At 47.3% G+C, this 27,305-nt stretch overlaps 1 protein-coding gene across 2 annotated transcripts in view; it reads right to left on the reverse strand.

The window, feature by feature from the left end:
* Positions 1 to 27,305, reverse strand: part of COL6A3 (collagen type VI alpha 3 chain) — a 73,061-nt gene that overhangs the window by 33,744 nt on the left and 12,012 nt on the right. Inside the window, exons 2-12 of one of the 2 annotated variants that reach the window (XM_079783228.1) lie at positions 26,867 to 26,984; positions 19,500 to 20,102; positions 14,799 to 15,383; positions 12,446 to 13,045; positions 10,474 to 11,034; positions 8,144 to 8,752; positions 5,594 to 6,199; positions 3,598 to 4,212; positions 2,099 to 2,698; positions 1,110 to 1,447; positions 451 to 529 (exon numbers count right to left, since the gene is read on the reverse strand). In XM_079783228.1, the coding sequence (XP_079639354.1) occupies positions 451 to 529; positions 1,110 to 1,447; positions 2,099 to 2,698; positions 3,598 to 4,212; positions 5,594 to 6,199; positions 8,144 to 8,752; positions 10,474 to 11,034; positions 12,446 to 13,045; positions 14,799 to 15,383; positions 19,500 to 20,102; positions 26,867 to 26,954 (5,284 nt within the window). In that variant the 5' untranslated portion in view covers positions 26,955 to 26,984. The remainder of the gene's footprint in view (positions 1 to 450; positions 530 to 1,109; positions 1,448 to 2,098; positions 2,699 to 3,597; positions 4,213 to 5,593; positions 6,200 to 8,143; positions 8,753 to 10,473; positions 11,035 to 12,445; positions 13,046 to 14,798; positions 15,384 to 19,499; positions 20,103 to 26,866; positions 26,985 to 27,305) is intronic. The other variant, XM_079783227.1, reaches the window with a different exon arrangement.

Here is a 27,305-nt window from a genome sequence, read left to right on the forward strand (position 1 = left end):
CATCTGGTAACAGGCACCACAGCTTATCCAGTCACCCTAATTTGGAAAGTATGCTGTTATTTACTTTATATTAAAGTAAGTGTTTACTTCATGCTGTAGTCTTGTTGAGCTGTGATAACTGCAAACTGCTACAAAATTAATCCCTAGTTTATGGGATGTAGCTAAATAAAGCAAATCTTCGTATTCTTTTGCAATAGCACCATGTTTTCTAGATGTTGCACCACCTGAATGAGTCTGAGAACCTGCGGGGCCCATGCCAGGACTTAGTCTGTGGTACGTATGGCATCCTTGGTAGCCCCTTCCCATAGCCCCAGACAGGCAACTGAGAGCCAAGATGCCGAGGAGGAGCTCGCCCCAAGGACTCTGTAAGCAATTCCTGTCTCCCCAGCAGAGCAGTGTGTCTGCCTCCCCGACGTCTCCACTTCCTGTTTAGAAAGCCCCGGAATCTACCTTCTTGTCGAAGTTCCTCCGATGTCTTTTGTAAATCAGCCATATCTCCGTCCACCCCATCAGTAAAATGAATGACCACCTGAAATTAAAAAGAAGCATCACAGAGCCTGGTAAGGGAGCTTAGCCAGTTCCAACCTCTCATCTTACAGTTGAGAAAACTGTGAGGGCCAACTACCCCATGTTCATAGCTCTTTGCTCTTGTGCAGTTAGTCAGGTGGAAAGTGAAGGGATTGCAGTGCTTGATTTATTCAAAAACACAAGCAGCAATGAAAATAAGAACAGTTATCTCACTCTCCTAGTATTGTAATGTCATTTCTGGAAATCATGTGTGTGTGTGTGTGTGTGTACATACACATAATAAATATATATGTATGTACACACAGGGAGAGAAATGTGTATAGAGAACAGAACTATTTAATAGGTAGGACTATAAATATGAATTAATCACAAATTGAAGTTATTCAAGCTTAATTTCTGATTGCAAATATTTTTTTACAGCTTAAGTAAAATTATAAAAACAAGGGAGAAATTACATTTCAGAATGTGATGAGTTGAATACAGGCACGAGCAACCCATCAAATGTGAAGAGTGTTTAGGGCACACTCCTGACCAGGCAAGTCCAAAAATGGCACAAGAAGCTGAACACGGGCCCTGCTCACCTTCACACTGTCCGGCGAGGACTGCCTGAACTTGCTCTGATAGGCCTTCAGCGTGTCTGCAGTGAGGACGTAGGGGTGCTGGCTGCGCATGTTCCGGAACTTCTCAAACAGCTCCGGCTGGTACTCGGCAAAGTCGAAGGCCTCCACAGGGCCCGATGGCGTGTTGGCCACCACAGACACCCGCACGGTGGGCATCTGGCCGCCACTGCAGCTGAGTCTTTGCATCTGGCTGATTCTATTCAGGATGATGTCCACCTTAGACTCGAGGCCTTTCTGAGTCACAAAGACATTCTGATCTCTTGAACCATCAAACCCCAGAATCACATCCAGATTACAGGCTATAAAGGGAGAAAGCAGGCAATGAGCTCTACGATGGGGCTGCACAGGTGAGTTCAAGGTATAGGCACAGCCCCAGGACATGGGCCAGACGTCATGCTCAAGGGCAAAATGAGATCTTCTACGGATGAGCTTTGAGAAGAAATTAGACCAGCCTGTCTCACAGGGAACACCAGTTGAGAAAACTGTGAGGGCCAACTACCCCATGTTCATAGCTCTTTGCTGACTGTTAGGAACCAGAATGGTAGTCCATTTTAATCTGTTGCTCTTTTCATGATATTAATCAATTTTGGCATGACATATAGTTGCTGTTTACATGCCTCCAAAGTTCCTGAACATGAGAACTAAAATACTCTGGTCTCACATAATTGATATAATAAGCCTACAAACAGAAACAAGGACCATCTGAATTATTTGGGGGATTAAAGAATAGGGAGAAAAGGTAAATCTTATAAGGGCATGAAAAGCAGGCTTCCACTCTTTGAAGAACATCTGAGACCTGGCTAGGTGCCTACCAGGCCCAACCCTCAGGGAGATGAGGAAATGCCTGAAGTAAACAATGCTTAAGGAAGCCACAGGCCAGTGCTGGGGACCTAGGTCACTAAGTCACATCAGCAAGACAGGATGGAAAGCATGCTCGGGAAAAGGATTACCTTTGGAAACATCCGTCACCCCTGGACATAAGATCTCATTCATGGCATCGTCCAGAGTTTCCAACACCTGCTCCTTCAACTCCGACAGCTCCTGGATGTTCCCTACACGGAAGGCTGTGGCACTGTTGGACGCAATCTTCCCAACCTCCACTGAGTCGATGTTTCCCAGGCCCACTGCGAACACTTTGACACCTCTCTGGGTGAGTGCCAGGCTCGCCTCCTGAGCATCCTCCGTGGACTTCCCGCCGGTGATCACAAATGCAATCTGAGGAACCCGCTGATCTAGGCGGCTGCCCGCGTCCGGCACGAAGTGATTCAGCCGCAGGTGCTCGATGCCCACCTTGGTGTTCGCGTGCCTCCCCCCTTTGTAGATCACCTTGTTGATGGCATCGATAATCTGCTGCTTGGTGGAGAACTCCTTCAGGAAGAACTCGTCGGTGGGGTCGGAGTTGTACTGTACCAGCCCCACCTGGATGGAGTCTCCTTGTCCATAAACCGTGTCCACGATCTCAGACACGAAGTGGAGCACCTCCTGGAAGCTGCTCCTCTGGAAGTTGATGGAGCCGTCCAACAGGAACACAATGTCGGCTTTCTTTTTATCTAAGAGGGGCCAGAATGAAAAGGAGGAGAACTTTGGTTTCCATAGCCACATATTAATAAGCAAACTATAAATTAAAATAATTGACATAAGACATTCCTGTAACTCATTACACTGAATACCTTAGCTCAATCCCATGCCTCTACAGCTTCTGAATTCACAGCCCTCAACACATTATGCTAAAGACAAGAAGATACAATGATAAATCACTGAAATAAAAAGGAAAGGACACGGGAACTCCATGAAACTGAGTCCCCGTTATTCCATACCAAATGGTACTCTACTATGGATTCAGTGGTCCATGGCCTCAGGTGTTTTAGGAAATACCATCGAACACTTTCTTCTGGTCAAAAATAAAGGTTGACATCTGACAGAAGTCAGGGGCCATGTGCTAGAGGCAGAGCAAGGAAAGGCTTCAGATACAAATTGGAAAATGGGAAGCAGACCCCCTGCCTTTGGAGGGTGGCCTGCCAGTATGCTGAGAGCTTTGTGGGACCCTGCTGAAAATCAGTGGCATTTGGGGTAATTTCCCAATTATATCAAGTGGTCAAGATCAGAGTAGAGAAGGTCATGGATTGGCCAACTTCAATGATGTTGTCCTATTCTGAGAGCCAACGAGCCTGTGGTTTCCCCTCAGTGCACCTTCATAGAACCTTTCAATGGGACTACATTAGCCTTACTGAAGCTCGTGGAAGTCTCATGGAAGAATCAGTGACCATCTGCTTCCTGGGATATTTCCTTCTACAATTTCAACTGATTTTTATGCTAGTATTTACTTTCTAATACTATCTGCAGCAACAACCCTACGAGATGAAAAGTATTCAAATAAATGCTATTTACATTTCTCAACTGAAAAACAATTGATGTCATACTCTGCAGTCATGGGTTCCACAGTTCATACCTGTTCGAGGGGGAGAGGGTATGTCCACTCCCGTTGGTGCAGGTGTGACCCCCGAGGGTCCAAATGAGTTCATGATCCTCTCTTCTATGTTGGGAAGATCTCTGAACTCTCGCACTGTGAAGATCAGTCTAGGGTTGTTGGTGATAGTTTGCATCTCCGTTCTGTCAATGTTTCGGTCTCCGACCCCTAAACTCACGATCCCTGAGTTGCGTATCACCTGTGAAAACTGGGAAACGTCATCCTGGGATTTTCCACCCAGAAACAGAACCAGGTGTTGGGGCACCCCATCTTCTATCCGGCTCCCAGCAGACTTGACAAAGAAATTTCTTGCCACTTGTTCCAGAGCTCTGCCCGTGTTCAGTGGAGACCCGCCTCTGAACCTCAGGCGGCGGAGGGCATCGAGCACAGTGGCCTGGGACTTATAGGTCTTCAGGTAGAATTCCGGGAAGACATCATTGCTGAACTGCATAACCCCAATTCTCACTTTATTGGGGCCAACATTGAGCCTTCGGACAATCCTGATGATAAAGTCTCGGATGTGTGCAATGCCTTCAGACCTCACACTGTCGGAGCTGTCAATGAGGAAGACAATGTCGGCAGCATCACTCTCGGCAGCTGGGGAGAAAAGCAGAGGAAAGCTCAGTGCATGGCTGGCACCCATGTGTCTTGATTTCTGCCTTTGTTTCTGAGGTTTGTATTTTATTCTGGACTTGGCGTGGTATTGCACCATAATATTAACATTAAAACTATCATCTGAGTCATTGGTGTTTATTTCTTGGACTTTTTAAAATTAATCATTAAAATTGGGCCTTTTTCACCTAAACAGTATCCATTTCTGGATATATTTTAAAATCTCCAAGACGTTCTGAGTTTACTCAATTTTAATTTTGGCTTTGGGGTCTGGGTTACAATTCGTTTCTAAAATAAAAGTGATATTTAGAAACAAATTCCGGACCCATAATCTACAGAGTCATGAACTATTACCACCATAAGGAACTGAGATCATCCAGACCAACATCTTTGTTGTACAAGAAGAGAGAGGCAGCTGAGGTCAAAGGTCCTCTCCTCGTCCATGCTCACCACTTAGCTGCTGACCACCCAGGTAATCCCAACTGTCCCCCAGGGGGCCACTACAGCTCACCAGGTGTTATAGTCATAGTATTTCTTTTTGCTCACATTTCTCTAAGGTTTATAGAAAGTTTTTATTTTCAATATTACCATTCCTATTTCTTTACATGAGTCCATTTTTTAACTATAAAACCAATAAGAAAGTCCTGTTTTCCCCTTAGTTGGTATTCAAGGTACTTCTTGGATGCCATGTATTAAACTACTCATATGTTTCCACTCCACAAATTCAACCTGTCTTTCGCTTCATAAATCACTGGGCTACTTATAGTGGAAACAGCACAGCATAAGGTGAGCAAGTCATGGAATTGAAACGTTTATACTGAGAAAGAGGAAATCTCTCCTGGCGCACATAGCCAGGCCTCAGAGAACATCAACACCAGGGAAAGCCACACTGTGGCCACCATGGAGCAAGACAAAAATGAGGTCATGCTGGAATCCTATGTGAACACTGACAAAAAGAAGACAAAAAATAACCAAACACCCCTCTGTCCTGGCTCATAGGAATGACCACTGCTTCTTTACCAATTACAGCGTTAGCCATAAGATTTAGCAAGACACCCAATCACAGAATTACTTTCATTTCTTGACAACATCTGATCCTGGCAAAGTCCCACTTCCTTAAGCTTTCCACAGACTCACCTACCATAAGCTTGAGACCTATCAGAAATCCTTTCTAACACTGAGCTATCCGTGGTTCACCGTCCTGCGCATTCTTCTTCCTGGCCACAAGCAATAGGCCCAAGTGGCTCAACCACAGGTGTGCCCTTTTTTAATTTAACTTATCCTGAGGACAATGGATCTTTGAACCTGTTATTTTTTTATATCAAAAACACTCAGAGAGCAGCAACAACAATACACTTAAACCCACCAGGAGGAGGGTAGGGAGCGCGGGCCAGCATCTGCTGAATCTGCTCTGAGGTCAGGGTCGTGATGGGCGTCAGCAGCCTCTGCTCCAGGCTGGGCAGCTCCCGGAAGGTGTTCACTGAGAACACGTACTCGGGGCTCAGGGAGATCTTAACCAGCTCCTCCTGGTCCGCATGCCTGGCGATGGTAAATGGTGCCACGCCATACTGCTTGAGCTCTGCTGCCGCGTCGTCCACCTCGTCCCCGGATTTTCCAGATGAAATGAGGACCAGGAACTGAGGAACGCCCTCTTCAATCCGGCTCCCCAGTGGCCTCTTGAAGATATTTTTTGACACAAACTCCAGGGCATTCCCAACGTTGATCTGCCGACCGCCCTTGGGCCGCAGCCGCCTCACCGCATTCTGTACCTCCTCCTTGCTGGTGTATTCGTTGAGCAAGAACTCCACATCGGTGCCCTCACTGAACTGGATGACTGCCACCCGGGTCGTGTCAAAGCTCACGTCCAGCGAGTCCACCAGTCTCTCAATGAGGTTGCGGATGTACTGAAACTCAGGGCCAGCACGCTGGGACCCATCAATGAGAAAGACCACATCCTTCTTGCTGCCTGTGCCTGCAAATCAAACCATATACCATGGGTTTCACCTTCATTGGCACCTAATTCTCAGCATTAACAAACCACCTCCCGGGTTGTCATGGAATCACCACCTGATGAGCAAATATCCTAATTCTGAGTCCTGGCACAGCAATGACAAGTCAGGGAGGAGAAGAGGAACCAGCAAAGGATAAGGAAGGGTAACTGAGGGAGGCAGAGACTAGGCATACAAGACACATGTGTAGACGAAGTGGGGATGGTATTTCGGGAAGGAGGGAACCTCAGCGGTGACAGCAAAATGTCACTTGTGAATTGCCCATGCGTTGGAGGGGCCTTGAGAAGAACACTCTGGGTGGAGTGGTGAGAGTGAGGGGCAGAGGGGTGGGTTCAGAGCGAAGGTGTAGGGAGTATAGGAACTTACCTAAGAGGAGACTGAGGTGCTGCTGGAGGGGATGCAGGGCACCAAGAGAGAGTGTTTGACACAGAGAGAAAGCGACAGGTTTGCAGCATGAAGGAAACCACCCTTCCTATCCTCAGTGGAGAACTGGTGATGCAGGAGCAAGAAGAAGCAGATGAGCAGGTGTCAGGAGAGCCCGGGAGCAGAGGCGGGTCACCACGGGCACAGGAGGGAAGCTGAGATGGGGATACCGGTGCTGGGGTGGACCACATGGTGCTTCTGGGAGTTCTTTTCCAATTTACTTACATTTCTCAGTGAAATGGGATTCCAGCCACCATCTCAGACTAAGCTGAGGGAGAAGAGCATAGAAGAAGCGGGTGGGAAGGAGGAGGAAGGATATAGTCACTTGAAAGAGGGAATGTGAGTGGGCAGGAATCCTGTTATTACAGAAATATGGGCTTGCGCTTCAGGTAAAGGAGACACACGTTCCGATGCCGACATTTCCAAAGGGCGCTCTCAGGAACACTGGCGCTGCAGCCGTGCTGTGCAAAAGGCTCTGGCCCCACTGCGCTGCAGGCACCACGCACGTCGATTAGGGGAAAAGCTCTTTTCCTTTGTTTACCTCACTGATGCCTACATTCATCTGGTGACAAACCCGTTAGAACAATCCACGTGCTGCTCTCTGCCCTGGACACCAGCGAGGAGAAGCTGACACCCACTCCCTCGCACTGTGTCCATCAGCCTCACCTCCCTCGTCCACCCAAAGGCATGTATGCTGCATCCCACTTTTCTCGCTGGCTTTTTCTCTTCCCTTCCTTCCCCCTGCTCCATGCCATGAGGCCACGCCTGTAGAACGTGAGCCGCAGGGAGAAGCCACGGCTGTCTCTCTACCACTGTGACCATCCCCACCTAGGACCCAGGGAGGACAGGCCCCTGCTAGGTATTTTTAGAGGGGGTGGCCATATCTCAGTCCCCTTTCTTCTCAGTGGTCAGGCTCCCACCGTTTTCTAGTTTATTGTAACCAGGCCTAGGAAAGCAGATAGGAAGTAGGATAGAGGATAAATGCCATCACACAGCCCTGTGGCCTTCCTGCCAGCTAAGACACATCTCAGCACCAAGCAAATTCAAAAGCAATCCTCACACTTTGGCTCTGGAAACACCAACGTTTCAGAGACTGTGTTCCAGCTTGACAAAGAGCCTGTGCTCTAACCCCGTCCCTGGTCATGGAAGGCTGCCGGCTGACCTCCCTCCGGCAGCTCAGAACCACACTGAACTGCTGTTGTCAATGAGGTGGCTCCGCCCTTCGGATACCTACACAAAAGCCTTCATGCAGAGTCAGAGCACCTGCACTGACAGCGAGGCACATGCCCTGCCTCAAACTTTACTTTGGCCAAAAACATGAATCTCAGCATCTCCCCAAGCCTCTGCCATTTCTGAGACCAAACAAGGTTCCTAATTCTTAATGGAATTAGGTGTAAATAGAGGAAACAAAATGTGCAGGCCACAGTCCAAACAAGTAGTGCCAGATGTTTCAAGGAACGATGATCCAAGAGTCCCCTCCTTACCTGGCCTCGATGGAGGAACCAACTCCGGCTGGATCTCGGTCAGCTTTTGGCGGCTGAGCTGGGTCACCCTCTGGGAGATGTCCTGCTGGACGTTCTCCAGCTGCCTGAAGGTGGGAACGGCCACGGCGAAGCCTGGGATGTAGGAGATGGTCTGCATCTCCGTGATGTCGGCGTTCCCGATGCCGATGCCAATGGGCACGGCCCCGCCCCTCTTCAGGACCACCGAGGGGCCTCTCACATCATCCCCGGACCTGTCTGCTGTGAGGACAATCAGGAGCTGGGGAACGCCTTCTGCTATTCTGCTTCCGGCAGAGCTAATCAGGATATTCTTCAGGACAAAGTCCAGGGCAGCCCCGGTGTTGGGGGTCGGCCCTCCCAGCAGTGCCAGCCTTCGAATGGCACTGACCACACTCTGCTGATCCATGTATGAATTCAGGTAGAACTCTGGCCTGGTCCGGTCACTGTACTGCACCACGGCCACACGCACTCGGTCTGGGCCCACATCCAGGCTCTCCACCACTCTCTGGACAAAATCCTTCAACAGGGAGAAGCCACTCCTGACACCATCAGAGCCGTCGAGCAAAAATACCACATCCTTTTCAGCTGAAACTGGAAGGAAGACAGCCCAAATGACTCACACAGGATATGAGAGGGACAGTTTCCTACCGATGGTGGTGGGCTAAAGAATGTCCAATTCAGAATTCCCAGAACTTGACTTTGGGGATGTCCTTATAGGTGGGAGACAAGAGGATCAGATTTAGAGGAAGAAGATATGAGGATGGAAACAGAGGTCAGAGAAGAAAAAGACACTACGCTGCTGGCTTTGAAGCTGGAAGATGGAGCCACGAACCAAGAAATGCAGGCGGCCTCTAGGAGCTGGAAAAGGCCAGGAACCTCCAAGAGGGACACACCCTTGCTGACACCTTGATTTTAGCCCAATGAAACTGGTTTTGCATTTCTGACCTCTAAAACTGTCAGAGAATTAATTCCTTTTGTTTTAAGCCATTCCACTTGCTACAGGAGGAAACAAACTCACTAATTTATACAGATAGCCCCAAATTTTAGAATTGTTCAAGGCTTGAGCAATAAACTTTCAAAGGTGTACTCAAGAAAAACACTGAGGGCTAGAGAGATCTGGATGGAAGAGACTGCATAACCAATAACATTTTATACTTGGGCGATTTCAAATAAATTGCTACAAGTCACAGTGGATCAATGGGGGAAAAATGTAACCCAGATGTCCAGGTTACAATCCAAAAACAACAGTGTGTGGGACCAATAGTCAATGTAGAAACTCTAGATTCTCAGCTTTTAATCAAAAGGAATGTAGATGAAATTAATTACTCTTTTCACTGCATTTGTATCAGGAAATGGAAAGTGGTTAAACACAAAGGCATGGTGCTGTAGATGAAACAGTTTCATGCAGTGTGTGTAGTGGGAATGTATCTGTCTCTCATCATGCTTTATGTCCTTAGTGTAGGAATGAATTCTAACACAGGGACACCCACTTAAAATAAGACGGGGGGAGGGAGCAGGATATGAAGATGAAGACTGGCTTAGCTACATTGTAAACAAGGCATGTGGCTTTTATTATGTATATAGTAAAAATCGTGTGTCTTGAAAGGATTTTTGACCACTAATATGTCTAAATTTTTATCATGTATCTTACTGTGAAACTAGAGGCCCAAAAATCTGTGCACTTGGGGGAGAGGGGGTCCCTCAGCCCGGCCTGTGCCCTCTCGCAGTCCAGGACCCCTCAGGGAATGTTCACCTGCCGGCTTAGGCCCGCTCCCCGGGGGAGTCAGACATCCCTCTGGCAGCCCGGGAATCCTCGGGGGATGTGTCGGACATCCTTAGCACTGCCGAGGAGGCGGGAGAGGCTCCTGCCACCACCGCTGCGCTCACAGCTGTCAGCCCGGCTTGTGGCTGAGCGGAGCTCCCCCTGTGGGAGCGCACTGACCACCCGGGGACAGCTCCTGCGTTGAGCATCTGCCCCCAGGTGGTCAGTGCACATCATAGTGACCTGTTGTTCCTGGTCATTCTGCCATTAGGGTCAATTTGCATATTACCCTTTTATTGTATAGGATACTCTCATGTCCTTCAAAATAATCACCCTGATTCTCCTGCTTTGCCCTAAAGAGCAGTTAGAAAATCCAAGTGAGGAAGGAAAAGTAATATTTCATTGTTCCTACAGAAACCATCTATTAGTCTTCCACCTTCCCTGGAAACCCAAGGACGGCTTCGATCTCAGGACCTGGAGCCAGCAGCCCACATCAACCCACACCCTGGAGAGCTAAGCTGCAGGCACAAACAGAATTCCTATGCCATACCTGATGGAGGCACTGTTTTTAGGAGATTCACAATCTGTGGTTGAAGTTCTCCAATCTTGGGAAGCGACTCCGCAGCCAGGATAAAGGCGGGGGATGGTACTACCAGCTCTAACTGGGCAGGGTCTGCGTTCTTGGCCTGTAACACGAAAGGTACCACCCCACTCTGCTTCAGCAGGCGTGCCGGCTCTTCCACGCTATCAAACGAGCGTCCCGCCACCAGCAGCACCAGGAACTGGGGCACCCCATCCTCCATCCGGCTCCCGGCAGACTTCACGTAAATGGATCTGAGTGCATCGTCCAGGGCATAGCCCACGTTGAGGGTTTTGCCAGTCTTGATTTTCATTCTCTTCACAAGATTCAGGATTTCGGGCTTATTCTGGTGCTGATTAAAATGAGACTCGACCCTGACATTGTCGCTGTACTGAGCCACCGCAATTCGGGTCCCATCCGGCTTCACATCTAGCTCATCGATCACCTTGTAGAGAAAGTCACGGACAACATGGAACTGGCCCACAAGATTGGCTGAGCCATCAAAGAGAAATAGAATGTCTCGCTTGCTCTCTACAAGAAAAAGAAGGTTAGGACACCATGAGGTTCAAGAATATAACAGGCACCAAACTGACATCAGCCCAGCACCACCAGCATTTGGTAACAGGAGTTCACACAATTCATCTGATGATCACTGTACCAACAAGGGAGGCAGAACCCTCGCCAGCTGTCAGTAAAATGTCTGTTTCAGCCCGGCTGGTGTGGCTCAGCATTGACCCATGAACTAAGAGGTCATGGTTCGATTCCATTTGGGGCACATGCCCAGATTTCGGGCTCAATCTATAGTAGGGGGCATGCAGGAGGCAGTTGATCAGTGATTCTCTCATCATTGATGTTTCTATCTATCTCTCTCCCTCTCCCTTCCTCTCTGAAATCAATAAAAAACATTTTTTTAAATGTCCGTTTCAAAGCAGTGCATACTTGCAAAGGACCAGAATAACAAGCCGATCCACCCAATCTGAGAGCTTCTCAACAGAGCGAGACAAGGGTTCTATTCTTACACCAGGGGCCATCACTCTGGGAGAACAGACAGTGTTTTCAAACTATATACTATCAAACATGTGGTCCTTATTGTCCTTTTGCCTAAAAATTGACCTATCTCTAGTGACAAAGGCCGATGTGGGTTATTTACACAAGGATAACTGAGTTGACACATTATCAGCTGAGTCGATGATCAGCTCTAACTGGATTATCTTTTCATTAAATTGGAGGTCACGAATTAGGACCCAAAATGGTGTCTGTCATTGCTCTGTGGTCAGGCAGGCTATCTGTCACTGCTTTCCAAGCTGCTGTATTTAGACAACAAAAAAGGGTGACCGCCCATACGGGGCTACAATGGATAACATGAACGTGATTTTCAGTTCACACAGTGGGAATTCATTCGATTAGGTTTTGGTTGTCTCAGTCTTGCTACCTGTCCGTGTGATGTCAGCTGCAAGATCCAGTACTCCATCTCTCACCACCAAATTAATTTGCAATAAGAACAACTATCCAGACTTCCTTTGGAAATCATGTTACCGTCACATAAAGTGGCAGCCTTTGTTGAGTTTACAACAAATAATTGTCTAGATACAGCAGATTTTGTACATAACAAAAAAAAAAAAGCCATATAAAGAACCCTCTCACTTCCACCTGGATTACACCCCAGAACCTTCACAGGCATTGGGGGTGGAGGAGACAGCTTTTGAATAAAGGGTGGGATAAGATGCAAAGAATGTAAGCTGAATTTCCTAGACTTACTTACATCAATGAACACCCTTTAGATAGAGAATGTAAACTTGCTGGTACAGTGTCTCAGACCCCCAACCAAAATACTTCAAACAAAGGGAGTCAGTCGAGTTTCTAGGGTTCACCATGCTCTTGAGTTCGGATTGGGCCACCTGCCTGCCAGGGGAGGGAGCCCCGAGCAGTGGGGGAGCTTTACCTGGCTGGGCGAGTTGTACTTCCTCCACACCTCCACTAACATATGTGGTTAGGGGCTGAATCAGCTGCTGCGGCAAAGCTGGCAGGGAGCTGAAATCATCCATGAGATACACCAGGCTCGGGTTAAAAGCAATCTGCTCAAGCTCGGCCTTATCCGCCTGGTTAGCTCCCACACAAAAGGTCAGGATGCCCTCACGGGCTAGTGCATTGGCAGCTTGCAAATAGGAGTCCTCAGACCGCCCCGCCGTGAGCAGGAGCAGGAGCTGCGGGACGTGTTCGCGGATCCTGCTGCCGCCAGCTTCGATGAAGTGGTTGGCATGGACATAGCGCAGGGCCGAGCCCGTGTTCAGGCCTGACCCCCCCTGGAGCTGCAGCTGTCTCAGGTGAGCAAGCAAATCTGACTTTGTCTGGTACGTGTTTAGGGAGAACTCCGTGACCGGAGTGTCACTAAATTGCACTAAACCCACACGAATATTGTCACTTCCAACATCAAGGCTGTTAACTACATTCATTACAAAGTCCCGCACATAGGGGAAGTTGGTCTTTCCAACGTTGAGTGATCCATCCAAAAGAAAGATGATATCCCTTGGGTTTACGTGAACTGCAGTGAAGCACAGAAAAGAAAGTGAGACACAAACACTCATGTGTGCCCGCAATCGGTGCACACATGCCAACACACAAGACACAAGACATCGGTGAGGCAAAGCACATCCGTCTGGTAAAATATGGCAGAGGGGCGCATATTTTCCTCCGTGGCGACCGGTGCTGTGAGGTATGCCATAGCCAAGTTTACAAGACCAAGTTGGCTCACAGAGAGACACAGCGCCAAAGGTAGAGTGCTTTCAACCAACAAAAGGATCGGAGTCCTTGAACCAGAACATCCTTCCTCGGGAATGAATTCCGCAAGAGTGCGGTCAAATTCTGCCTCACTCGTGTCTCTGAATCAGGTTCACAGCCAAGTTCACCTGGGTCCTCGGGGTTCACCTCTATGCATTCACAGAGATTTCCCTTACTGATAAGGTAGAAGCGTTAACCCAAGTGAACCTGAGAACATGAGTTCCTTATGACTAAAAAACTCAATACTGTTAGTCTGTTCTCATCTTGAGGGATTCCTAGGGGCACCCATTTGTCATTTCCTACTGTCCTCTTTTCCTAAAAGGGCGTCACGGGGTTGCCAGATGTTAATACAAAAGGGTACCTATGGGAATCCCTCTGGGTGAGATCACAGGATCCCAGAAACATGTGAAAATACAGAGTCTACGTGCTATGCTTGGCTGAGGCTGTACATATGAAGAATCAAAAGTATAATTCTCAAATTAGAGTGTTTTCCCAACACATTTAGTACATGTCCTTTGAAAAAATTATTTCCCATCTCTTCCCTGGTGTCTCACTGAAATTTAAACCTAACAACTAATTTTATCCTATGTTCTATCAAATTGTACTTTGGCTATGAGAGGGTGGGTTAGAATTTTTAAGAAAATAAAAGAGAGGGAGAGAGACAGGCAGGCAGGCAGAAACAGAGAGAGAGAGAGAGAGAGAGAGAGAGAGAGAGAGAGAGAGGCTTTTAGAAGACCAGAGAGCATGAAGAGAAAGCATGCACTCATGCAACATGGGTCATGCAACATGGGTCATACAACATGCAGCATGGGTCATGCAACATGGGTTGTACACCGAACACTCTTCCAGTGGAAAAGTGTTTCCATGGTATTCATCTTCACTGAGGACGGCAAATTATACTTATTCAATTCATAAGCTCATAGACTGCTAGAATGTGTTTTAAAATAACTTCCCACTGACAGTCATATTAAATGAGCAATTGGAACAACCACTGGGATTTTCTCTTCACGCCCATTCATTCACTATACTTTGCACTAAAGGAAATCCCTAAAGAGAGAGGAGAGAGGGTTAATGTTCTACCCTGGTCGGGAAGGAAGATTCCAGGCTACAGGTTGGTGGTGGGAAAAGGAGGCCAGACAGGTGTAACCAGGAGAAACAGAACACTGGGACCTCATGAGGGACAGGAACTGAGAATTGACCTCCTCAGCTAGAAGCTTCAAAGACAGGTGGCCCTGATCCTATAATTCGAGTCAGATGGTTCTTATGACATTTGAAGGCATGCAATCTCCTGTGACATCTTAAGACATGAAGTTGTATCATAGGTCATCTAAGTCTTACAATTCCCTGCTCAGAGTAAACGGAAACCTGAAATAAATCTCATGTGTGGCTCTTGCTTCCACCATTTCAGAGTCGTCTCCTAACTGAACACAAGTAAAACTTCCTTTTGTTTTGTTTCTCAAAGGCTCGGCCCTCAGACCATCCTGTGGTGTGTCTGACACCTCCCACCCTGGCCGTACCTTCCGTGGTTCCAGAGAGGGTCCTGAGAGGTGCCAGCAAGCTGGGCAGCATGCCCTGCAAAGGGGCAGTTTGGAACTCAGCCGGGGTGAACACCAGCGACGAATCGAAGGCCATGTCCGCCAACTCCTCCTGGTCAGCAGCCTTGCTCCCAACCGCAAAACACAGGATGCTGCTCCTCTTCAGCTCCTGGGCCGGCTGGCTGACTTCGTCTAGGGACTTACCACCTGTAATCAGCACCAGGAGCTTGGGGACCCCCTCGGCGGCCCGGTGCCCTGCCGCACTAGTGAACAGGTTGTTCCGAACAAAGTCCAGAGCAGCACCCGTGTTCAGGGCCGAGCCTCCCATGGGCTTCATTCTCCGCACAGCAGTAATGACTTCCCTCTTCCCAGGGTAGCTACTGAAGTAAAACTCTGGCCTCACACTGTTTGCGTACTGAGCCACTGCCACCTGGATGAGATCCTGTCCAATTTCCAGCCTCTGGATGACCTTGATAATGAAGTCACGGATGGCATTGAAGTTGGACAGTTCCAGTGCTGATGAGCCATCCACCAGGAAAAGTATGTCCCGCTTGTTGACTTCGATGACTGTAGGTAGCAACATGAGAAGGTGAGTAGAGCAGTCTTACCAACCACATTCAATTATGACTCTACGCAGTTCATTCTGTTCAAAGAACTTCCCCATTGGTTCTGGCTAACATGACGTCAGGCAGGGGAGCTTGTCATTACACACATAGGAGAATGACAGCTAGGTCCTTCCCTATGGGATGGCACATCCCCCACCCACTCGGCACTTTTGTACAAAATTATTGCCTAAAACAGATTTCGTTTCAGTAGTCACCTGATTAGCATGTTGTCACTGAAAAAGTCAGGAAGTCCTTTCCTGCCATAAATCTAAGGCTTGGGTTTGCGAGGCCAGAATGAGGCCATAGCTTGAGTAATGGAGGAAGCAATCAGAGGGGCTCAGAGGCCCCTGTGGCACGATCGTGAGTTCATGAGCACTTACTGCCAAGTGCAAACGCTGAGAGCGAACACACCCATTCCTTCCGTTCTAGCCTCCATGCCTTGATTTTTCAGGCAGAGGGGGAAGTAACACACCAATTACTTGGCATCATAAAACTTATAAAAAGGAAACCAGTGTCAAAACCAGTAAATGGCACAGAGCATTTTCAGTCAGACTCCTGTGCTGTGAAGGCTCTAAGTCTCGTGGTAAGCGTGCGATTACTTAAAGACAAACCACAAAGCAAGGACACCTGGACAAGGCCTCTGTGCCCTGCGTGGGCAGTGCCTGAGTCACGGGACCGAAGACTTGAATCAGCCCACCACACCCCACCCAGAAACCGGCAGGGCGTCCAGACTTACAGGAACACCAGTGCTGACAGCTAAGGCCGGAGGGCTCCGTTTATTCAGTCATTATTTGGCCACAAGGATCCCCTGTCACTCGCGAGGTCAGATCAATAATATGTAGCACTCTAACCTACTTGCCGTGTGACTACACTGACATTTACCGGCCCACACTCTCCTCTTTAAGAGAAAACATGCAAATGCACACAGACACCAAGCATTAGGGGCAGGCACGAGGAGACCATGGCTTTGGTGCCAAGTTGTGGCATCAACAATACATTTCAAGTCCTCAGCTCTCCTGGACACCTGCAGATGCCTGGGGATCTCACTGTACCTGCCGCTGAAACACAGGAGTGTCCCATGCCTGCCTTCTCTTTCTCCCCCTCCATTGCTCTGTGGAAGACATGTATGAGCCATATGCCCGCTTTCACACACAGACAAGGACAGCGAGCACACCTGGGTCTATATGCGCTCACACACACCCGCCTTATAATCACAGACGGAGGAGCTGATGCTAACACCCTGTGCGCAGTTTCCTTTGCTCAGCTCGAGGTGTGCACCGCATGTGATGAGTGACTAGAAAGCCCACCCTGTCCCAGCCCACTCCCGACATCTGCTGGAGTGGCAGCCCCTTCCTCGAGAGATGCCTACCCAAGCGGAGCCTCTTTGCTCTTGCACCATGTTCTGCTGGGACTGGGTTTGCCGTACCCTTGCTGGGAAGTGAGCCTGAGGTTCCACTAATCTGTCGGCTTCAGCTCCCTGTTGACCGACACCAGCATGGTCCCCCAAGACGTGGCTTCCCTGCAGCCTTGACAGCCCTGATAGCTCAGGACAGATGACTGTCTTCCCACTGTTTCCAAGCAAATTCTCCTCAATTGTCCAGACCCCTGCCCCCTTTCCCAGGCTGTCTCCTCTCTACCCTACATTAGAGTGATTTGGGGCTACTCTTGGGCTGCTCTTTTCAGGGACTCGGGGACCCTGACTTCTAATACAGCACGTCCTCCTGTCCCCAGTGCCTGTGTTTAGAGCCACGGGCGGCCAAGTCTTCAGGAATGGTTCTGAAATCTCTCACTCACCGCCCCCCTCCTGGCCTCATCCCTCCAGCTCCCTCAGGCTCCACTCTCCAGCCACACCTGAAGCCCCAAATCTGCTCACCCTGACTCCCAGTTGGCCCCTTGCCCACTTCACTTCCCTCTCTTTATCTTCAGGGCCCTGGTCCCAGCTCCCTGGCCCTTCCCTCAATCAGACACTCCTGGCAAGCTTTGCACTCTGCTCAAAGCTGTCTTGCCAAGCACTGCCACACAGCAAATTCAGGTGGGGGGAGGCCCTCAGCTCCCATTGCACCCACCACAGCCTCCCCTCCCTCCCCCACACCAATGACTCCATGTCTTCATCCTAATCAGCTTCTTTGCAGTTCGGGCCCCAGGTGATCTCTGTCTCCCTGGATTCACACTGCCCTCCCCCGGCTTCCAGCACCCTCCCTCTATCACTGACTGCTCCCCTAGGCTTCTTTCCAGAGCATTCCTTTCCTCACCAGTTGTACAACACAGTGCCGGCAGCCTGGTCCCAGGCCTGTCTCTCCCCATCCACACTCCCAGACCTCTCCTCTCAGCCCACAAGCATGTCAGCCCCAGCGCATGCTCCTCTCACTCACCCTCCGCGTGCCCACAGGAAAGCTGTTCTCCCACTTGTCAAGTAATTGCCAGCCCCGCTGGGAGGCACCAGGCTTCTGTGTGCTGCAGGCAGCCACCTGGGACTCTCTCCCCTCTGCTCCTCACCTGCTTGCCTCCTTTCTTCATACCCCTCTTGGGCCAGCCTTCCCCGGTCACCCCATCTGAAGCTCTTGGCCCCATTGCTCCCACTCACGGCCCCCCTCCTGGCCTCATCCCTCCAGCTCCCTCAGGCTCCACCCCCCAGCCACACCTGAAGCCCCAAATCTGCTCACCCTGACTCCCCTGTAGTGTCCTCATCTAACTCTCCACTTGGGGAATATTTGGTGTGGTCGCTGGTTTATAGTTTTGTCATCTATCTCCCCGTTATACTCTGACGCACCAACAGCCACGCTGGTCTCGGTCACCAGCCCTGAAACTCCAGGGCCTGGCATACCGTCCGGCTCATACCAGAGAGCCAAGAATACTAGTTGAATATTTACAAACTAATCACAAAGATTAAAGATGATGTGTAAACGAGGAATTAACATTTAATCAGCTAGTTAGCTTGGGAAAACTGAAATGAGGGCAACGCGCTGCCTAAAATAAAAAAGTTTGAAACTTTGCCTGGAACAGAACTATATCTTCACTGAGTGTGATCCCTACGCCCCCAGCCCAGCATCATGCAGCTGGTGAGCGTGGGATTCAGGCCCAGAGGCCATTTCACCATGGCGTTCCTGCAGTGTTTACAAAACCTGTGAAAATCGGGTGTTTGTTTCCAAAAGTGTGCAAGCCCAGAGAAACCTTAGTGGGTTGTATTCCCATCAGAAGGATGTCTGGAAATGTCAAGAGGATCTTCAGAATGTAATGTCGCATTGATTCTAATTTACCTGCCCAACTACATGCCTGGAGCCATTGTAAACAAGATCTCTGATGGACAGAGGGCATCCACAGCTCATATCACTTGGTACACCTGTGTGCTGGTTCTTTAACTGCCTTGCACCAAGCACCACCGCATTCTTATTTAAATTCTGAAATCCACTTCCCACAGTTGTTACATGTGTACTTATGGGACCTGGTTAGTTCTATATTTTTTAAATGGTTCCCATTGGGCTTTCTGCCAAACACCCTCATTTGTATGTGTGTCATCATCTCTCCATTCAGAAGAACTAGTCCTAAAGTTGACAGGCACAGGGAAAAGTTTCTCCTAAATATTATACCTTATTAGGGCTCTGTTATGCGTTACCGGCGAAAGCGCACCTCTCAATACTCAGCACACAGAGGACTTTGGGGAGACAGCCCCCCAGGGATCTGTGAGAACACCTCTAACATGCTGGCTCTCAGAGGCCCACGCCCTTTCCCTGGAGTCATTTTCTCAGGACTGTGATGAGCCCTTGTGGTCCACCGCTAGCATGACTGCATGATGAGGAGACGACACAATGATGTCTGACGTCTCAAAGGAGCAGGTCTGTTGAATTGGCCTCATAGTCTGACAAGGGCTTTCCACTCACTCGTACATATTCAGCTTTTTAGAGACGCCCACCATCCCAGACATGAGATCCAAGAGCCAGCTCACCTCCAGAGGGCTCGGCTGTGGTACTTACAGGTCCTCCTCAAGCAATTCATTCTGTGAGGTGCCCGCCTTCCTTCCACGAAAACCAACACACAAAACACCCCGAAACCCCTCAGATGGCGAGAAGAGCATACGTACCTTGTGTGACAATGGTTGGCGGTTGCAAGACAATGAGCCTTTGGGCCACGCCAACAATGTACGACAGTAATTGCTCCTGGAGGTCCCCAAAGCTACGGAATTCCGGGACAGTAAACACCAAGTTGTCATTGGTAGCTATGTACTGAAGCTCTGCCCTGGGGGCGGCCTGGGCTCCGAGGGCGAAAGAGAACACGCTAGCCTGCTTCAGCGCCACCACCCCGTCGTGGATCTCGTCACTAGAAGGCCCGGCACTTATAAGCACCAGCACCTGGGGAACCCCTTCGTCCACACGGCTGCCCCCTGCCCGGGTGAAGTGATTCTCCACCACGAAATCAAGGGCAAAGCCGATATTGGCCAACTCCCCACCAATGAACCCAAGGGCTTTGACCGCATCCAGAACCTGAGCCTTGGTGGGGTAGGTGTCCAAGGAGAACATGGTTCTGGGCTCATCGCTATACTGGACCACCCCCACTCGGATCTGCTGAGCTCCGACTGACAGTCTCTCAAGGAGATTGACAAGGAAGTCGCGAATGACTGTGAAATTGACACTTCCGGTGTTGTTTGATCCATCAATAAGGAAAATAATGTCAGCAGAGTCTTGTGCTTTAAAAGAAAGAAATGCAAAAAATGTGAAAGCGTTAGAACAAGTGACCACATGCATTGTTCAGTGTTCTGACATGTTTCTTTGGAAACCAATAAGAAACACGAAATACAGACAAACAAAACACATGTTGATTAGGGAACGTGGAATTCTCTTTTCGTTCTGCATTCGGAATGAATAAGAGGCAACTTCTTGGAAATGATGTGAAATAGGGACCTTTATCTTACATTTTCATTTGTGCCGTCTGTATAGGGATCACATTCACTTTTCTGTGGGTGAAAATCATGAGTGCATATTCTAAAATTTTCTGCTAAATTTGGAGGGAAATACAGTATCATGGAATTGTGCGCTACCATACCCACAGGAGAAAATAAAGGAGGACATTAACAAAGGTTCAAAGCTGAATTCTAATTTGGGAGCATTTCTCTTATCATCCTCAAGTGATTGTAAGAATTTCTTATCCAAATCCACAGCTACAAAATGAAATGTCAGATTCAAGGGCTGGTGACTCATCACCCCAGTATGTTAAACTCTTGATTCTTGAGCAACTGTTGTGTCTTCTTTTTTTTTTTTCTTTAAAAACCAAGATGGCTGCATACATGCAACTTTGTTCATTTGAAAGGTAGACCTCAAACGGCACTTCAAGTTTTAATTTTCAAAATACTCTGAAAAAGTTTTGATTTGAATTTATTTTTCTCATAAAATGATTAGTTGTGTGAAACTCCAATGCAGGTCTGGGATTTGGCTATATGTTGTGTTCATGTAGTTCTGCTAGTGCCTCTATATTCAGTCACGTAATGCAGAACAAGGTTAAGCAGAGTGATATGAAACCAGTCATGACATAATTATCCAACTTTGTTTTTATGACATCCTAAATTGCTTGCCTAGTGGGACCATGTGCATCTAATAAACCCTTAATCAGAATTAGCTCTGGGGTTATATTAATGGACATAAAAATGGCCAATAAGAAACTTCCGATACTAAGAATTGGGATTTCATAGAAGCACTGAGCAATCAATAAATCTACAAACCTGAGTAGAATATTTCAAAGGCTCAGCTAAAATATTGAAATCAGACTGATTTAAACTACAAGAAAAGCAAAATTATTCTGGTAAGAGTTTGTTTGATAACTTAAGTGCATGACAGAATAGGAAGAGATTCATATGAACATATATGACATTTACATTCCGAAATTTTAGGAACCTATATTTTGGGTATAATTATAATATTATAAATAAGACCATTCATTCTGATCTTCTTAATGACAGTGAATATTTTATATTTAAAACTATTTTTTGTACCAACAAAATTGCTTTTATTTTCACTGCAGAAATGGAATACAAATCTTGTCTCAGGAAATTGAAAAGTTTTGCTACAGTGAAATTATATTCTCACCCAAACTCTCTTATTGTATAAGCTGAGCCAGTGACTGCTCAAATCAGAACGTCTCTCACCTTTTCCTCAAATACACACAATCCCTGACAACATCTTTGCAGATAAATTTCTGGTATAGGGAAAGATATTAACTTGGAAATATCTTATAAGATCTTTTAAGATTAACTGGATATAGGATCTAATGAGAATAATTTTTCACTAGAGTAATTAAGATCTTGCATTTTTAGTCATTGCATACAGAAGAATTAAGACTGGGCCTTTGCTAAGAATGCAAAAACATTCAGCACTCTAGCCAAAACCTGGGATTCCTTAAGAATCTGTGGGAGGGTGGTACCAGCAGTGTGACTGCGGAGCAGGCCAATGAGATGTCTCACGTCATCACATGACTTGAGGTTCTGCCAATCACATGGCAGAATTCCTCAACATATCTCAGACCTAAACCAATGACCCTGAGGGACCAAGGAAGGTTTGCCACATATGTAGCATAGGGAGACATTTAAAAGAAGAATTAATGATGATCCCAGGGTCAATAATAGAAAATATCGCAGGATGATGTATTTCTTACTAATCTATTACTTACTTTTATTGCAATTTGCAATGGTAGAGATAAGAGCAATAAACCCTGAGGGAAAACCCTTGGATATTTCTCTTCTCAAAGGCTGAACAGCTGCAGGTCATAGAAAAATGTTGGATAATTTGTCATCACTGAAAAAACAACCTTGTCCTCTTATGCACACATGATGGGACACACACGGGCATGCTGTGTTATCCAGGAGAGCCGAAGCCTCAGGAAGACACAAGAGCCGGGTTCTTGTGTACGGCAGGCACACCAGTGATCCATGGGGACGCGAAGGGTAATTAGCCCTACCTAGAAGTAAAACTGCGAACCTCTCTGGTTTCCTGCCTCTGCGGCTCACATCTCACACCCTCCACGGCATTTTCTACAGAAAAGTTTTGCAGTGTCCATGCTCCTAATCAAGGGCTCCTTCAACACTGCTTTCCTGAGCACGTGAGCATGGGCACAATGCCTTCCTTACTCACGGGTTGCTTCCTTTTTTTTTTTTTAAGGTAAATTTAAAAGCACCTTTGCATTTCCTATGCAAATGCAAAATGGTTGATAGGTTCCATGAGTTCTTGAAATCTTTATATTTTTCAGAGAAAAGAAAGCTGGAATCCTCACTGAATATAGATCACATTTAACTTTCGCTTTAGTTTGAAGCTTTTGTGACCTATATCCACTTAAAAACACAACTTTTAGAGATTGATTGAGTAGAGTTCATTTAGAACAGTGGCAATCATTAACATTTTACACACACACACACACACACACACACACACACATATTTCTGGGGAAAAGTTACCTGGTAGACATGTAATGGAAAGAAATTGCCCCACCTCATTAGACATCTCTGTAATGCCTTCCTATCTGATTACCTTTCCCCAAACGATAAGCAAAGAATTATTATTATTATCTTACTGTGGAGCATGCAGTGGGACATGGTTCTAGAGAAATTGCAAAGTGAAGTTAATTAGAAAAGACAACATAAATGGATTAATAGTCCACCCTGGTGCTGCTAGTGGCTTGGACACTAGAAGACAGAGATGCTTTCTCGGCATAAAAACAAAGGTTTATCATCAGTGTGGAAACATGCTGTGCTGATAGCTCACTTAGCATTCAGACTTTAATTATCTGTTCATTTATATAATGATTGAACATAAAGGCAAATTCATCCACTCTTTTTCCTGATTTGGCCAAAACATCAATAAAGATGCCCCATTTCTCTACTGATCTTCTTTATTATTTTTGACATAAATTAGTTATTATACCTATATTCAGAAATGCAATGATCAGTAAATTATTGATTCTGAGGATAGTGTATCGAATGGAATAGGTCATTTTCTTGCAACCTGGACTGTTTGGTTTGGGGTGCTCCGAGGGTCCCATGCTCTTTTCCTATAATCTGGCAGGATGAACACGAGCACAGAAACGAAGCATGTCATTCAAAGGAGAGGAGCGTTTTAGTGTTAAATAGAAATAATCCAGCCTGTACTCATTCCCCTCTATTAGAAGTAGGCCCACTGGTAGGGCATTAGCCCTCTCATGCCATCAAATCTGAAATCATGGGGAACCATTGGGGGAACCATTCTATGAACAACCTAATGAAACACCTTGGGGTTGGTCAGTTCTCAAACTCTTCTCGTAACCAAACTCTGCCTGCCCGAGACAGCTGGCTCTGTCCTCCTGACACCGAGTCTCCCTGCTTCCCTTTCTCCTCCCTGGCCTCCATCTCAGAGGACATGCGTCTCTCCCCTGGAACTCGTCTCTCTCCTAAGGTCCTGGATTCCCCCTTAACTTCCTGTTCATGCTCCTAAAATCCTCTGTTCTCCATTGTCAATTGACTTCATGGACCAGTTCTCTCCACCCTCCTATCACTGATGAAGAAGCCTAGCCATGGGTACTGGTCAAAATTGCCATGTACAGTACACTTGACATTTTACTTGTCAAAATCCTTCCCTATTGTCTTCTAGACACTCAGCACTGCAGAGAGAGCTCACGGGCTTGACTGGTTAAATAACTTGCCAGGCAGTTCATTCTGCACATGCCCCTGTGCGATAACCCGCCAGTGCCGTGTCAGCGTTATCAGTACTTGCAAGTGGCACTAAAGGGGCTTTTGAGTCAGGAGACCTTCTGTGGGCACAGCCATGGTTGTAGCATGGACATGTGAGAAACCAGACTCAGAGCCAAGGCCTAAGGGCCTCCTGCTGGACTCTCTAACTGCGTGTCACTTACCTTCTAGGACTCAGTTTCCTCCAAATAGACTTGGACTGGATCATTTCTAAGGCTTCTTACAATTCTAACTCCATCAATTCTCTGGAATAAATTCCACGGAGCAAAAGAGAGGAACTCTCTTGTTATCCTACCGAACACTAGAGCAGATACCCTTTCTCTCTCCATCCTCACTATTTCCCACACGGAGCGTTCTTTAAGGATATAGTCCCTCTATTCCCATCACAAGTGGCCACACTGATGCTTTCTTTTGTGGGAAGTGGTTTTTTGAGTTAAAGTGTAATTGTTTGATGTGGGTGAGTGCTCTGTCTCAGAGGGCGACTACAGAGACTATTCAAACCTTTGTTTTTAAACCTGCGAATGCTCATTTCCCTGATCCACCCGCCATGGTTTAGCCATAGTGGTGCTTTAAGGCCAGCAGGAGCCAAGCGTATCTCAAGGAACAGCAAGGCGGGCAGCAGCGTGGTGACATTGCCATTACCTGTGATGTCTTTAAGGGCCTCTGTGCCTCCAGCCCTTTCTAGAGCCACGGATGAACGCACACAGGACACTAAGTTGCCTACTATGTCATGAAGGGAGGTGAAATTCTCTAGGTTGAAAACATGCATATTGAACGGTTCGCTTGCTATTTCTTTTAAGGCTCCTTCATCTGCATCCTCAACTCCAATTGCAAACACGTTAACGTCAGCAGACTTAAGTTCCGCTGGGGGCAGAGCAAGGTGGTGGTCCGAGTGTCCAACGGTTAACACTACGATAACCTGAGGGACTCCATCCCTGGCCCGGCTTCCAGCAGCCTCAGTGAGGTGGTTCTGTGTTACGTATTCTAATCCTGTTCCGGTCTGATTGCTTCCCTCAATATAAGACAGGTTGGAAATATGAGAGAGGACCTCTTGTTTGGAACGATACGTATTTAACAGGAACTCGGTATGTGGGTTGCCGTTGAACTTGACCAGAGCAAAACGGAAATCATTTTCTCCCACAGCTAAAGATTTTATAACATCATATAGAAACTCTCGAACAAGTTGGAAATGTTCCTTTCCAATGCTCCAAGAGGAATCCACTAGAAATATTATATCGGCAGCGGCACCATTTCTGACATCTTTAAAAAAAGACATTGGTTTAGATTTTTCTCCTGTTCAAGCAGTTACTTCGTATCAGCGCAAAGCCTTCCTAAACTAAGTTAGTTTGCACTATGCTCTCACTAAACAATCCACACCTCACTGGCAATGCAGACAGGCAGGCTGACTTACCTGAGGAGTGGGGACCTGGACCTCAGACTCAAAGGCTACGGTGCACAGTCATTGGCCTGAGTTCCCTACACAATCACTGATTGCACACTGTTCTGGGGCAGGTCCAGGATGGGGGGAGGGGGGAATCCCCCAAGGTGTATTTTATCTCAAGCACCATTTTTGTGGCACTTTGAGCCCCAACACTCACTTGACCAAGCTGGAAGGATAGCCTATCACAAATGAGTAACGATCATTTTATAAATTCAGTCTTCACTTTTGGGATCTGAAGCTGAGCCCTGATGAGAAGGAACGGTGAAAACTACTGCTGTCTTACAGTAACTAGCCTCCAATGCTTTGGGTAGTTCCAAGAAAAATACACATAGTAAATAAGTCTTCCTTAAGTGAAGATGACTTGTGTTACTCTAGAGAAAGGCAAAGCCTCATGTTTCTCAGAAGGTTTAGCATGAAGAAAGGGACCTTAACATATTTATTAGGGCCAGAAAAGCCTTCATGGGTGTTGGTGATAATATCTCTCTCAAAGATGAATCCAGTGGGCCCTCATCAGTGGGAGCTGGAGGCTGAGGGTGTGGGGACTGCCCTTCTGCAGCGGTGGCCAGGCTGGCTGATCACAGCTGGCTCCTGGCCTCTACTTACCTCGGGCTGATCTGATGCCCAACCAATGGTCCCCTTCCACTGAGGTGGCGCCCACTGCCCTCCATCTAACCGCTAGCGGGCCTGGCTCTCTCAGCAAAGGAGAGGAGACCTAGTCATCCTCTGAGCTCACAATGCATGAAACATTTCTCCGTTTTCTCAATCTCTGCAAGCAAATTCTTAATTGTGTTCATCAGGATGGATTTTTTAAAATAGTTTGGGGAAACTGGTTTTTAAAAGATTAGATGACGGCTGATGACAAATGTTTCTGAGTCCAGACTGCAGAGAGAGAGTACTACTCTCTGTGTTTTGTTTCCAAGGAAAACGATGTTTACTCTCAATGGTTGTCTTCTGGTTTTAAGCACTCAGCGACCAACAGGTGCCAGAAACGTGGAAAAGCTGTTCCGATGGTAAAATATTTGTGATACAAACTTTCTGCTCATGCTCTGTGTAAGAATCAACCACTTTTAAACCAACTTCAAGATATCAAACCCAAGTTCTAGTAAAAGCAAGCCGTCTCTCACTGGGGAGAGTGTCTGAGAAGGTCTGTAAACTAGATGAATATTCTGCAGTGAAGTGATCAGCTTAGCTGGCTCCTAGAGGCATCTCTAAGCTCTGCAGCAAGCTCCTGAGGGCTAAGGGCTGAAATCAGAGAACCCTGCTCCTTTTATAACAGCTTTAAGAGACAGTTCCTGGATCTTACCTGCTTGTTGCTGTGCACGAGTTAATGAGAAGCCTGAGAGAAAAAGGCAAAAGATGGCCACCAAGGGCAAATGTCGGTGTTTCCTCATTTTGAGTTTGTCTAAGCACCACGTGTGAACCTGAAAGAGAAAATAGGGCGGAGGAGAATGAACAGCGTTTGACTCTTAGATTACTACCCAGTGAATTAAGGACTTGTCGTTCTTAAGAAAAATAGTTTTGACTGAATATGTAAATGAGACTCTTTAAATCTAGTGGTTGCATTACTTTGGCCATAGCTAAAAACTGTGCTACTAAACCTTTTTTCCTCTCAAACAGAGGCAGGCAGCAACAACGTGTCAGAGTGAGGAGTCAGGGGTAAGGTGCCCACAGGCTCAGAAGTGGCGTTTTGTGGACACCCAGCTTAACTTTGTGATTCACATTTAGAGCAACCCCACACACAC

This window comes from Cnephaeus nilssonii (genome assembly GCF_951640355.1).
Source record: "Cnephaeus nilssonii genome assembly, chromosome: 10".
In the NCBI taxonomy this organism is placed as follows: Eukaryota; Metazoa; Chordata; class Mammalia; order Chiroptera; family Vespertilionidae; genus Cnephaeus; species Cnephaeus nilssonii.